General features: G+C 39.1%; 1 protein-coding gene across 3 annotated transcripts in view; it reads right to left on the bottom strand.

Annotated features, from left to right (window-relative positions):
* Positions 1-12,605, bottom strand: part of si:dkey-34e4.1 (carboxyl-terminal PDZ ligand of neuronal nitric oxide synthase protein) — a 53,849-nt gene extending 41,244 nt beyond the window's left edge. For 2 of the 3 annotated variants that reach the window (XR_009433879.1, XM_059550571.1), the window contains exons 1-2: positions 12,112-12,604; positions 1,158-1,229 (exon numbers count right to left, since the gene is read on the bottom strand). Coding sequence is in view for 1 of the 3 variants with exons in the window: in XM_059550571.1 (XP_059406554.1) it covers positions 1,158-1,229; positions 12,112-12,222 (183 nt within the window). In the remaining 2 variants the exon portion in view is untranslated. Of the gene's footprint in view, positions 1-1,157; positions 1,230-12,111 lie in introns of all 3 variants that reach the window. The other variant, XR_009433880.1, reaches the window with a different exon arrangement.
* Between the last annotated feature and the right edge of the window lie 1,673 nt (positions 12,606-14,278).

The raw sequence follows: 14,278 nt of genomic DNA, 5'->3' as shown, positions 1-14,278 counted from the left end.
AATATATATATCTTTTTCCAAATAACTTTTTTTTTTCATTTAAATTTTACTGGTTTCCGTTTTTTCCATTTTAAGCAAAAACATGTCCAATTATTTGAAATAGAAACTTGCAAAATTTAACATCAATTCGTTAAAAATTTACGAAAATTAAAATTTTAAATCCCTATGAGATACTTTTTTGTTGCTCTAATTCAGTTTTATTAGTAGTATTATTATTTATAAAAAAACATTTTAAACCAAATTTACATTCATTTTTTTAATTAAATTTTAATCGTTTCATTAAAATAATCAAAAGCATCTCTAAATAATTGATTTTATTAAAAAAATTATAATAATAATGAGTTTTAAGACCCTTTTTTTACAATTTATATAGATATATCTATCAAAATAGATATATTTAGAAATTTCATGACCTAAACTAAATACATTTTTTTTAATTATATAGAGAATAGAAGAGAAGAGAAGAGAAGAGAAGAGAAGAGAAGAGAAGAGAAGAGAAGAGAAGAGACGAGACTAAAGGATAAAAAGCTCTATAAAATCTTGCAGCTGAAGCACTTTGATCTGGCAGGCCTGTCACAAACTCTAAAGGAAACAATTCATGCACACACACACAAATTCCTACTTCATGTGATCAAGCAACAAATCCAACTTAATTTGTCTCAGGAATTTCCTTCAGTCTGAGCTACGAGGATCTGTGTGAGTACATGGCAAGTACATATAGAAAACTAGGATACACACGCACGCACACACACACACACACACACACACACACACACACACACACACTGACCAATCAACCAAAATAATAGCAGTCATCTCCAATTTCCATTTGCTGTAGACCCCACAGAGATAGTTCATGGGAAATAACAAGGCTTTTTGTGCCTCACTTGTCTGTGAGTATGTGTGTGTGATATCTCTTTTCAATGTGCAGAGCATGAAATATGAAACCTCAGGAGAAAAAAGACTATCAGGATGCAGAGTATGTGATAAATATAGAGGAACAGGCTGTTTTTTTTCCCAGCTAATGAGTCTTACACTGCAAAAGACGTGTCTGAGAAAACAGCTGCTGTGAGCCAATCAGTAGTGATTACTCAGCACTCGAGTCTGTGTCTGTGTCTGTGTCTGTGTCTGTGAGTGAAAGTGTCTGAAGAACTTACCCTGATTCTTCTCATAGCAGCGACAATCTCCATTCGACTGTTGGGTCTTGGGACGTCCAGGCTGCCAACATACTGCAAAAGAAACACATGCTTCAATGTTAGATGAACAGCATTGTATTTAAACTCTGATATTAACTGCAACAGAGGAATCACCAAGTCTAAAATTAATGAGGCAGCTTCATTTGCACAAACACAAGCAAACACACTTTCTAGGTTAATTAGTGCCAAGTTGCTTTTGCATGGGCAGGACACTGGCAGCCTCATTTCTCAAATTCTATTTATACTAAAATGTTCATCCAAACCAATCACTTGGTTGTGGTTCAAGGCCTACATTTAGATAAATGGCAGTGACCATACTAAAGTTGTTTATTTTATAATGGTAAACAACAAATTTTCTTAAGTTCAAACATTAATATGTATCAATAATGCCAAGAACTGCATAAGCCCAACATTATGCAAAGATAAAAAGAAAAAACTGAAAATTTTGCACATATGTGACCCTGGCTGTGAAAACCCAGCTAAAGTCATTTTTTAAGATTTTCTACTGTTTTCTACATTAAATCATATTTTATAATGTAAAGAACATTGTGTGAAAATGTAATCTTGATATCTTTAATATTGACTGAGTAAGGCCATGTGATAGACTGAAATCATAGTGAAATGGTTATAATTAAGCTTTGATGCTTGTAATCTCATAATTAGATTCTGAGACTTTAGCCTGGATTTCACAGTGTCACATTTATTAAAAACATCAGGAGATTTTAGCCTGTGTAAATCTGCATTGCTTCAAGTTTCTTTATTTGCATACACAATCAAAACTAATCTGTAACCCTTTGCTGAACTGATCAGATTTAGAATTGACAGGAAATTAATGAGGACTTAAATTATCATTTTACATACTCCACTTACCAAAGGTTCACAGCAAATGCATAAATCTCTCAAAGCAATCACCTAGAACACCATTTCCATTTTCTTTAGGAAATGACAAATCTATTTTTACATTCAGTTTACTGATTAAATGTATCATTCAAAATATGAACATTTTCTATGGCTACAAAACATACCGCATGTCCTAATAATGGAAAAAAATGTCCCTGAAAACCAAGAGTACAAAAATTGATCACTCTGTATCTATGACAATCATTGACTCAACATTGCATATTTCTAAAATGTGAATAGATCAGTGCCAGCTTTACATAGCACACTTCATCAAGTATAGATTCAGTGTTTACAAACAACAGTGTTCTTTCATGCTTGTAATGACCTGTTCTAAAGCAATACATAGATGTTGACCTTAAATACTTATCTCCAGCTTCCACAGTCTAAATCCAGCAGAGAGGGACAGCACTACTGACAACAGTTCAGCAAAAATAGCAACTTATACAGCTGATTTAAGCTTTGAAAGACAAGAGCGCAAGACTGCAGTCAGAATGTGTGACTGTGAATGTGAGTGGTTTTAGGTCTTGGCTTTCCAGCTTTGGCCGATAAAATTCCTGGAAGATAATCCTGCATCACAAATTGGAGCTATAATTATTCAGTGATAGACTTCTGAGTGGCTCATACAAAGCTTTAGGTTTCCTAAGGCATTTATCTGTCTGCAGATTTGAAAAGCTTACAGAAAATCGGAATATGTAGATGTGTATTTAAGAAATATGTTAAAAATAGACAGAGGAGTTATCTAGGACCTTGTAGGATGTCCTGGCTTTCATTAATGGGCACTAATTAAATATTTATTAAGCGGTCATAACCAGGCAATTTTATGCTAAACAGGACATCGGTTGCTGTTTATATGATTATAAGCAATATAGAAAACCTATTTATCTAGATGAAAATCTAGCAGGCTTTTGTAACTTATAGTGGTGGAGAAAATACACTGACTATCACAAAAGCTTAACCATTGATTGAGAACTGATTTTCATTGCTCTCGCTATCAAGGCAGCTCAATGTATTTTGAGACACAGCCACTGAGTAGAGGTTTATTCAATAAAATGTTAAATACTTATGTCCCAGTCAAACCTACATCCAGACATCAGAAATAGTGCCAGACATCAAAAATAGTGTATAAGTATGAAAAAAATTACAATAATAATTTGCATATACATGGACAGTGAAGTTTATTGTCTTGATCTAAAGTTAATAAAAAATACATTAATAATTACAAATTAACTTCATACCGATGAGCACGATGAACATGTTTTCAGTTTCTTATATTTGTAACTAACTCTAAAGAAAGAGTAAATTAATAATTACTTTCGAACTTTATTTTATTAGTCTCCTCTGTTAATGTGGCGAGTCCTTTATTTCCGTCTCCATAGTGGAACGTTAATTTTGCATCTAGAAAGGTGGGACTTGTTAGAGAGACGCACACACGGAAGGAAAGGAGAAAAAATCTCATGTTGCTCTAAAACACTCTGAAGTCGAAAACACTAAAGAAAAGGAGGGTACAATTAAGCACCTAGCTGGAACGGGAACAAGGTATTGTGTTTGGTTTGTTTAATGTTTGTTTGCATTAATATGTAGGATAATTTATTCGACTTGAAGTGTTTAAATGTGTATCCGCTTATGTTATGTGAAGTTATGCTAACATAAACCTTTCAGCATTGTTAATACTGACTGAGGTAATGTCATAAAAGGGTTTTTATGAATGGCTATTTGTAATGTTGTTATATATTGTTATATAATATACAATATATTGTTGAATGTGGCCTTTGGCTATGTTTGAGTTCGTAAGAGCTAATTTTATGTTATTTATCTGTCCTAGCTCTTACGGTGTTTCAAGGAGAAAAAAGGTTTAAGAAAATAAAGACTTTTTGAAATATCAGTAAGCTTCACCATTGTCTGGCTGGGGTTTAGCTACAGTAAGAGCTTGACCCGCATCGATACTGACGACGTGTTGTCTACGACGGGCCACGGAGGATCTTTAAAGCGCCTGACCTACGTTGGACAGCGGTCTCACAGATTCGGTGCAATGGTCAAGTACAGCCTCATTCACGGACATTGATGCAGGACTGTGAGTATTAACCCACTATTATACAGTCTATAGTACAGTAATAAGGCGAACAACGGATTAACAGCTTCTTGGACTGAACATTTAATACTTACCGACTCAGCAACGAGAGCAACAAAAAGCTGTGGTTACATTTGCACTCATGCCTGCGTGCATCCACATGGACTCTTTCTAATTAAGGACACATAGACATTTTTTTATATTTTATTTTTTGGACTTTGCGTTTATCCACTTAATTAACTGTGTTTTTTGAGGTCTTCACATTTTCATTTCTTGCATTTTGGATTTAAGAACTTTGATAACTTTGTTTATTGTGGTATTTACACTGTCAGTTATTACAGTTATTTGAGTGTCTATATGTAAATGCATATGTGCTAACCACTTTAAACTGATGTTCTGATATTTTATGTTCATACAGTTCATAACGAGGGCTTTATTACATCTGCTAAGGGGTCTTCTGCCGTTAGAGTTTAAAATTTTAGGTGATAATGTCAGAGTCAGGTAATGAGATAGAGGTGGAGGAGCAGATGGCTGGTTATCAGCATGAAGATTTACAAGGTGAAGCCGACATAATGGTAGACTCTTCAGAGAGACCGTGTCTGAAGGAAACAAATGAAGCTAAACAACAAAGTTTAACTGATCTCCAAGGCAAGCTTAACAAGGATGACAATGCTCATGAAGGTCCAAGACGCTCTGAACGCACACGCCATCCTACAGAGAAGATGCGCGCCCATCAATATGAAGAGGCCAAGAAAAAAGAGAAAAGGCTGTATATCATGTACGAGCTATGGAAGCTCCACACACGGAAGGCAAGAGATCAGCTAAAGACTTATATGTCAGAGAGTCAGCTCTGGCCTCTCATTGAAGAGCTTAAGAAAGATAAAGAAGATGTAATGAACATTTATTATGAAATTCGAAATCTCACTACACCCTCCACCGACATAAGAAGAAGAGTTGATACGTGTGAATCGGTGACCACAGAAATCATCAACATTGCCTACAGCAGAGCTATAGATGATGAAAGCGGGTTTGATGAGCAGCAGGAAAGACAACGCCTTCATGAACTGCTCCGCCATGACTATGCAAAGTCTGTCTATGGATCCGCGGCTTCTTTTATAAGTCACAGCCAGTCTGACCACTACTCCATAACTTCAGTTATGACAGCAAAACGTGCAGATGCTGCTGCTGAACTAGCAGTGAAAGAAGCAAATTATCAGATGCTGCTAGAGGAAGAAAGGCAAAAGGAATCCATAAGAGAGTTAGAGGAACAACAACGCAAGGCTCTAGAGGTTCAAAGGCGTGAGTTGGAGCGACTGCAGGCAGAGAAAGAGATACGGGCAGCTCAAGCCAAGTTGAGGATCTATGAAAAGGAGACAGAACACAAGGATGCTAACTATGTTAAAAAGGAAAGGAACATGGAAGCAAAGAATGTGCCTGTAACTACAGTGCCCCTCTCTCAAGTTGCATCGCCCCGTTGTACAGACATTTCCTCTCTCGCTCAGATCCTTCAAGACAACATAGCCTTAAATAGGCTTCCTGTTCCTGAGCCATTTGTCTTTAATGGCGATCCCATACAATTTATTGAATGGAAGTCAGCATTCACCTCACTCATTGATCAAAGGGCAATCACACCAGCTGAAAAACTATATTACCTGAAAAAATACGTTGGTGGCCCAGCACGGCAGGTTTTAGATGGCAACTTCTACCGAAATGACAATGAAGCATACCAAGACGCATGGGACAAACTGAACCATCGCTTTGGTCAGCCATTCACCATTCAGAGAGCATTCAGAGAGAAGCTTACCAACTGGCCGAGAATTCCATCAAAGGATGCTGAAGGACTGAGACGCTTCTCAGATTTTCTAAATGCTTGTCAAGATGCCATGCCTTATGTCAAGGGTCTCGACATATTAAATGACTGGGAGGAGAATCGGAAGCTGGTTCACAAATTACCAGACTGGGCAGCTTTAAGCTGGAACCGACAAGTCACGCAAAGCCTAAATGAAAATCAAGAATTTCCAAGTTTCAAGGAGTTTGCTAGATTCACGTCAAACGAAGCTGAGATTGCCTGCAATCCCATTACGTCCTTTCATGCCCTTCGTTTATCAGATTCTATCACTGAGAAGAGAAATCTCAAAGACGTAAAGAAAAACAAGGCTAGTGTTCTTACCACTCAAACAGTCACTGACAATGAGAACCATAAGTCAGAACAGAGGAAGGTTAAGATTTTATGTATTCTTTGTCAAGATAATAGACACCAGCTTCATGCATGCTCCAAGTTCACTGAGATGGTGTTGGTTGAGCGACGCAACTACATAAAGGAGAAGAAACTCTGCTATGGATGCCTGAAATCCGGCCACAGCGTGAGAGAATGCCGTCATCGTCATTTTTGTGACCACTGTAAGGGAAAGCATCCTACAGCCCTGCATGATGACAACTATAAAAGAGAAAGGTCTACAACAGAACCAGAGACAAATCGAGGCGCTGCTGCAACGTCACTCAGTGTAGCAGGTGAAGGCTCATCCAACACATCAATGGTGATACCGGTCTGGGTTTCATCTAAAAATGATCCAACGACTGAGAAACTTGTCTATGCACTACTCGACACTCAAAGCGACACTACGTTTATTGACCAAGAAGTGAGTGATGGTCTTAATGCTGACAAGTATCCAGTGAAACTGAAGTTGACGACTATGAGTGGTAAGGATACAGTGCTCACAAGCGAAGGTGTTTCTGGACTTCGTGTTAGAGGATATAGTTCCGCAGTTCAAGTTGATCTTCCGGTCGCCTATACAAAGGACTGCATACCTGTTAACCGCTCTCACATTCCCACTTGTGAGACCGCTAAACAATGGAGTCATCTTGCAGAAATAGTGGATGAAATCCAACCACTGAAGGACTGTGTAGTAGGTCTTTTGATCGGCTACAACTGCTCAAGAGCTATGGCACCAAGACAAGTCCTTTTAGGAGAAGACGAGGAACCCTACGCTGTAAGGACGGATTTAGGATGGAGTATTGTAGGGCGCTCACTACAGACCCATGATGCGTTGAGCACACATCATTTGTGTCACAGAATTACAGTTAAGGAGCTACCTCCGATAACTCCTACTGACGTCATTCGCATTTTTGAGTCTGACTTCAAAGATGGCAGTGACGGCAGCAAAATTGTGTCACAAGACGACATCAAATTCCTCAACATACTGGATGAGGGAATAAGGAAAAATATACATGGCCATTATGAGATGCCTCTGCCCTTCAAAACCAGACCCAGTTTGCCTGACAACAAAGGCTCAGCTATGACACGCCTCCTTCACCTTAAAAGGAAATTGCAACGGGATGAAAGGTATAAGAAGCATTATGTTGAGTTCATGGAGGAGGTCATCGGAAACGGAGATGCTGAGCAGGTCAAGGATGGTGGGAGTGAAGGCGAGAGATGGTACATTCCCCATCATGGTGTGCACCATGCGAAGAAGCCAGATAAACTTCGTGTAGTGTTCGATTGCTCTGCCAGATACAAAGGAACAAGCTTGAATGATCACCTCCTCTCTGGGCCTGACATGTTGAACAACTTAAGTGGAGTTCTCATCCGTTTCCGACAGCACCCCGTTGCATTGATGTGCGACATTCAGAAGATGTTCCATCAGTTTCACGTGGTCGAAGCTGATCGCAACTTCCTGCGCTTTCTTTGGTGGAAGCAAGGAGATTTAAACTCACAGCCCAGCGAGTTTCGCATGAAAGTGCATCTGTTCGGTGCAGCTTCCTCTCCAGGATGTGCAAATTATGGGATGAAACATCTAGCTAAGGAGAATCGTGACATATACACTCAAGGCTCGAGATTTGTTATGAGGAACTTTTATGTAGATGATGGGCTCGCAAGTGTTGAAAACACTGAAGATGCTATTCAGCTTGCCAGGGAAGCTCGTGAACTCTGTGCCATGGGTGGTCTCCGTCTACATAAGTTTGTGTCTAACGACAGAAAGGTATTAGAGAGTATACCACAATCCGAACGAGCAACCAATGTGAAGGATATGGATCTCGCATTTGATGATTTGCCACTTGAGAGAGCTCTCGGGATTCAATGGGATGTGGAGTCTGACTGCTTCAGGCTTAACGTCAGCCTCAAAGAACAGCCTGCAACTCGACGCGGCATTTTATCTACAGTGGCTTCTCTGTACGATCCTCTTGGGTTTGTGGCGCCAGTCGTCCTCAGAGCGAAGATCATTCTTCAGGAGATGTGCAGACGGGGTACTGGCTGGGACGATCCTCTCACTGACGAGCTTCGCCCAAAATGGGAACAATGGAGAAGTGATCTAGCCCACTTAGATAATTTCACCATATCCCGTACCTACTCACCTGCTGGATTTGGAAGGGTCTCAAAGACAGAGCTGCATCACTTTTCTGATGCCAGTATGAAGGGTTATGGCCAGTGCTCATACCTGCGACTCCAAAACGAAGAGGGTGATATTCATTGTGCCTTAGTTGTAGGAAAATCACGTGTCTCTCCAACCAAGGTCACAACCATCCCAAGATTAGAATTAACAGCAGCAGTTGTTTCAGTGAAGATAAGCAACATGCTTAAGGAGGAATTGGGATGTATTAATGCCGAGGAGTTCTTCTGGACCGACTCTAAAGTGGTCTTAGGTTATATAAGAAACGAAGCACGACGATTTCACACGTTTGTGGCTAACCGGGTTCAGAAGATTCAGCTCAGCTCAGCCCCACAACAGTGGCGATATGTCCCAACAAATGAGAATCCTGCTGACCATGCTTCTCGGGGCTTAACTGCCAGTGAGTTTTTGTCATCCACGTGGCTCACTGGGCCCAAGTTCCTATGGAACAAGGAAATAAAGCTGGTTACAGATGAAATACCAGAGTTAACCGTCGGAGATCCAGAGGTCAGGAGTGTTCTAGCGCTCAGTACCAAAACCACTGAATGCGTGAACCTAGTTGATCGATTGTCTAAGTTCTCATCATGGTCGCTAGCTACGCGAGCAGTTGCACGCATTCTCAGGCGTATAAGCAAGAACAGATCAAACAGTCTCACCACTGTAACAGAACGAGAAGAGGCAGAACATTGCTTAATCAAAGATCTGCAGAAAAATGTGTATCAAGAAGAGTTGAAACTGCTGAGCAAAGGGATCCCTCTACCACATCACAATCCGTTACATGCTCTTGACGCTTTTCTCCACGACGACGGTGTCCTCAGGGTGGGAGGGAGGCTGTGCAATTCCTCTCTTCCCAACTTCATCAAGCACCCTGCAATCATTCCCAAAGATCATCACATCACGAGGATGATTATTGCCTATCACCACGAGAAGATGAAACATCAAGGTAAAGGTCTTACCATTAATGAAATAAGGCGCAGCGGCTACTGGATTACAGGAATCAACCGGGCAGTTGCATCCTACATTCGTCAATGTGTCACCTGTAGACGGCAACGCAAACCTATGGAAGAGCAAAGGATGGCCGATCTACCCCCTGAACGGTTGGAGCCATCACCTCCCTTCACTTTCTGCGGCATGGACTGCTTCGGGCCATTCCTTACAAAACAAGGAAGAAAAGAGAACAAAAGGTACGGTCTTCTTTTCACTTGCCTTAGTTCCCGTGCTGTTCATATTGAGGTTCTTGAAGACATGTCGACAAATGCCTTCATAAATGGCCTTCGATGTTTCATCGCCATACGTGGTGCTGTTCGTCAGATCAAGTCTGATCAAGGAAGCAACTTCTTAGGAGCCAAAAATGAGTTTAGAGAAGCTTTAAGGGAAGTCGATGCAGACCGTCTGGCTGTATTTCTTGCAGAAAAGCAGTGCGACTTCAGCATGAATGCACCCCATTCTAGCCATGCCGGAGGAGTGTGGGAAAGACAAATAAGGACAGTGAGAAGCGTTCTAAGGTCCACTCTTGCCCTTTCCTCTGGTAGACTAAATGATGCTTCACTACGGGCCTTTTTCTATGAGGCTATGGCTATAGTCAATAGTCGTCCTCTGACTGTTGACAATCTCAGTGACCCCCATAGCCTCGAACCACTCACCCCTAATCATCTTCTGACGATGAAATCTGTCCAAGCCTTGCCTCCTCCTGGTGAATTCGTCAGAGAAGATGTGTATGGCAAGAAAAGGTGGAGACATGTTCAATATCTCGCAGAACAGTTCTGGAGTCGATGGCGAAAGGAATACCTTGCCAACATTGCTCTCAGACAACGCTGGCATGCTCCAAGAAGAAATTTACAAGTAGGAGATATTGTAATCATGAAAGGAGAGGATGTGCACAGGAATGAGTGGAGATTGGGTAGAGTTTCAGAAACCACTACTGACAAAGATGGACTTGTACGGAGAGTTAAAATTCAGCTTGGTGACAGTAAGCTTGGCAAGAAAGGTGAGCGTCTTCACAAGGTGTCCGAAGTTGAGCGCCCAGTCCAGAAGCTTGTTCTGCTGCTGGAGACTAACTAAATCTGCTCCTTCCCTCCACAGCGCATAATATTACATAGTTATAGTTAAGTTTCCAACTTTGGCATAAGTTGTCTTTGTTCTTATACGGCTTAGGGAAGGCAATTTTCAGTTAAAATCATTCGTGCCTAATGTAATCTGTGTACCGTTCCATTATTCACTCATGATTGGTGGGAGTGTAACTAACTCTAAAGAAAGAGTAAATTAATAATTACTTTCGAACTTTATTTTATTAGTCTCCTCTGTTAATGTGGCGAGTCCTTTATTTCCGTCTCCATAGTGGAACGTTAATTTTGCATCTAGAAAGGTGGGACTTGTTAGAGAGACGCACACACGGAAGGAAAGGAGAAAAAATCTCATGTTGCTCTAAAACACTCTGAAGTCGAAAACACTAAAGAAAAGGAGGGTACAATTAAGCACCTAGCTGGAACGGGAACAAGGTATTGTGTTTGGTTTGTTTAATGTTTGTTTGCATTAATATGTAGGATAATTTATTCGACTTGAAGTGTTTAAATGTGTATCCGCTTATGTTATGTGAAGTTATGCTAACATAAACCTTTCAGCATTGTTAATACTGACTGAGGTAATGTCATAAAAGGGTTTTTATGAATGGCTATTTGTAATGTTGTTATATATTGTTATATAATATACAATATATTGTTGAATGTGGCCTTTGGCTATGTTTGAGTTCGTAAGAGCTAATTTTATGTTATTTATCTGTCCTAGCTCTTACGGTGTTTCAAGGAGAAAAAAGGTTTAAGAAAATAAAGACTTTTTGAAATATCAGTAAGCTTCACCATTGTCTGGCTGGGGTTTAGCTACAATATTAATCTCTTTTTTATATTTTATGGGGGCCTAAAGTATTAAAGTATTGTTAGCAAAAGAATAAAGGCGTTAATTCTTGAGAAAAAAAAATTATTCGTTTTTTTTTTTAAGATCCTATAATGAAACATTGTGATCACCTGATAAAAGCAAGCATGGCACAACCAACATCTCTAGAAAGCATTAGTTGTCATGTAACAAGAAACAATTAAATAGAGATCATTATTATAATTATTTAAATATAACAGGTTTCAAATATCTTAGCTCTTTATGAAAATGCTTTTATACATCTCAATTGTACAAAAATAAATAAATAAAAATTTGATATAAAATGTCTAAATATTTGTAAAGAAAATGTTATGACCTTTACATTTATTATGATAATATATATATATATATATATATATATATATATAAACAAATTGGATAAAGATTACATTTTCTAAACGTAAAAAGATTTCTCCTTCTTTTTCCACCTCAAGACATTTTTTTTTCATCGACCCTAACGTCTACTCGGTGACATTTTCATTTGTTGTTGTCTTCGCAGCTACCCAAAACATGATCCTGACAGCCAATTGCATTTGACATGCACGTACTCCATATGACTACATAAAAGTATCGGTTAATAGTGTGACCAGCAATAATAACAATGGCGATGTTTACAATAGACATAGTTCACCTTGGCTTGGAAGTGTATTCCGTGTTGATACGCTTCCTCGTTGTGAAGCGGGACTCGCGAATCCGCCACATCGTCCACCAGGTTGTACCTGTTTCTCCCGTGCATTTTCATTGGGACCCTTCCAGATGCTCGGCGAGAAATTTCATCAGCCAGTTCCCCGAGCTCGAAAACTACTGCCAACTAAAAAGCTTGCTCTAGTTTAACCAACAGAAAACAAGTCGCGGATACAAGAGCGATTCAAAGCGAGGGAGCCCATTATAGTAGCAGCCCGGGAAAAGCTGAATGAAATCACAGGCGCTTCAGCACAAAAGAAATGGGTTGGGCGCCTCTTTCCCCCTCTCTCAGCCGGCCCGCACACATCAGCTGCGTTTATACAAGTCTAGCTTCGGCTCAAGTTGTTCAAGTGCCTTAGCAAGAAGTTTATTAAAAGAGGCGCTATGGGTGAATTATGAATCCCCAATGACAGGTTTTATTTGCGTTGCTCTCTTCAACCTCTGATGCAATTCTCATGTAGAAAAGTTCCGTCTGCTTTTCAGGATCAACCTTCAAGTCTTTCAAACACCATATTTAGCATAATAAAAGCAGTACTTCCTTATAGTGCGTAGATGAATTACAACACAATACACCCAGTTCCCATGGGCTATATGCAAAATACCACAGGTTAAACATGGTAACGCTCGATTAGTCCTAGATTTTTTTTTGGTGAACTGCATAGCTACATCTTTTTTTTGATATACCTAAATATAGGCCTATTTAATAGATTCTGTAGCTCAGAAGATGGTTTGCAGACAGGTTTGGCCCAACTTCACAGTGAAAAGATCCAAATTTATAAAGGAGAGTTTTACTGGAGGGATTATGTGGGGAGAATGAGGCTAGTTAGTAGGCTATGGCTACTTTTTATAACAATATTTTTTCAGTGTTAATTTCTCTCTAGACACACACTGATTTTTTTGTTGTTATAAATAAATAAATACATGACAGAATTTTCATTTTTGGTTGAACTACCCTGTATCTCTCTTCATACATCTGTGGAGATGAGTTTGTGTTCAAGTCACTGCATGGGTACTGCAATACAGAGAGACTGTTAATGAGAGAAAGTGAGAGAGCTTTTGCAGGAACATACTATTCTCTTTTTTTCAATATTGACACAAGTGCTCCCTCTGCTGCTTCACAGATGCATTATGGGTTTTCAAATACAGATTTTCTCGATGCAATGTACTCGTTCTCTTCTCAAATCTCTTAACATAGCTATCCAAACACAAAATTGTCTTAACCAAACAGATTTCAACTTTACTGCAAAATGAAGCACTGCATTTTTTTTTCTAGTATTGCATTTATTAAAATGAAATATTAACATCAAATCTATAGGTGTGTTCTCTGTTGATTATAAAACATATTCTGCTATAGAGCACAATATGCTAATGAAAATACGTTTATTGCATTATTGCACGTGTGTGTGTGTTTGCTGTGTACATGAATAATCAGAATTATTAATCTTACCTATCATTTACATCTGGAAGAAAATTGTACTGCATTATATCTACACTACATATGTGCAGATGAATTCAGCAAATATGTAGTGTAGATATAATGCAGTACAATTTCCTTCTTACAGTTTCTCCTTGTGCTCTTTCCACTACACTAGTTCCCTCCTCTCTTCTCATCTCTTCTCCCTTTCCTTCTCCTGTCCACTCCTCTTTTCTCACATCTCCCTCTCTGCTCATCTCTTTCTATCTGTTCCACTCTTCTTCTCTCTCATTACACTAATTCCTCCACTCCAACTGATAGACCTCTTTCTTTATCCCATCCTTCCTTGTTATTTTATTATTATTATGCATAGGCTATTCATTCTTGCACTTTTTATACCTTCCCTTTCATTATTTAAGGCAATTAATGATAAAGTGATAAATGTGTAAACGATTAGGAAAACTGCATTTCCTGTGCTGAGTGTAACCGAACAGTTATCAGTTTAGGGTCAATCGAAACTATATGTTCATTTAATCAAATGACAAATTACAGAGTTTTGTTTGTTGTGTTTCGACAAATGGTACATAACCGTATGTATTAACTTGTATTAACTATTGTGAAAGCATTTGAGTTTTGTGCACTTTGTTTTGAGAAAATTATTTTCATGACTTGTAATTTGTATGAAATGAATGAAAACGTA

Source organism: Carassius carassius, chromosome 5, assembly GCF_963082965.1.
Source record: "Carassius carassius chromosome 5, fCarCar2.1, whole genome shotgun sequence".
NCBI lineage: Eukaryota > Metazoa > Chordata > Actinopteri > Cypriniformes > Cyprinidae > Carassius > Carassius carassius.
Note: the sequence above shows the minus strand (reverse complement) of the source record. Positions and strands in the feature narration are given on the sequence as shown.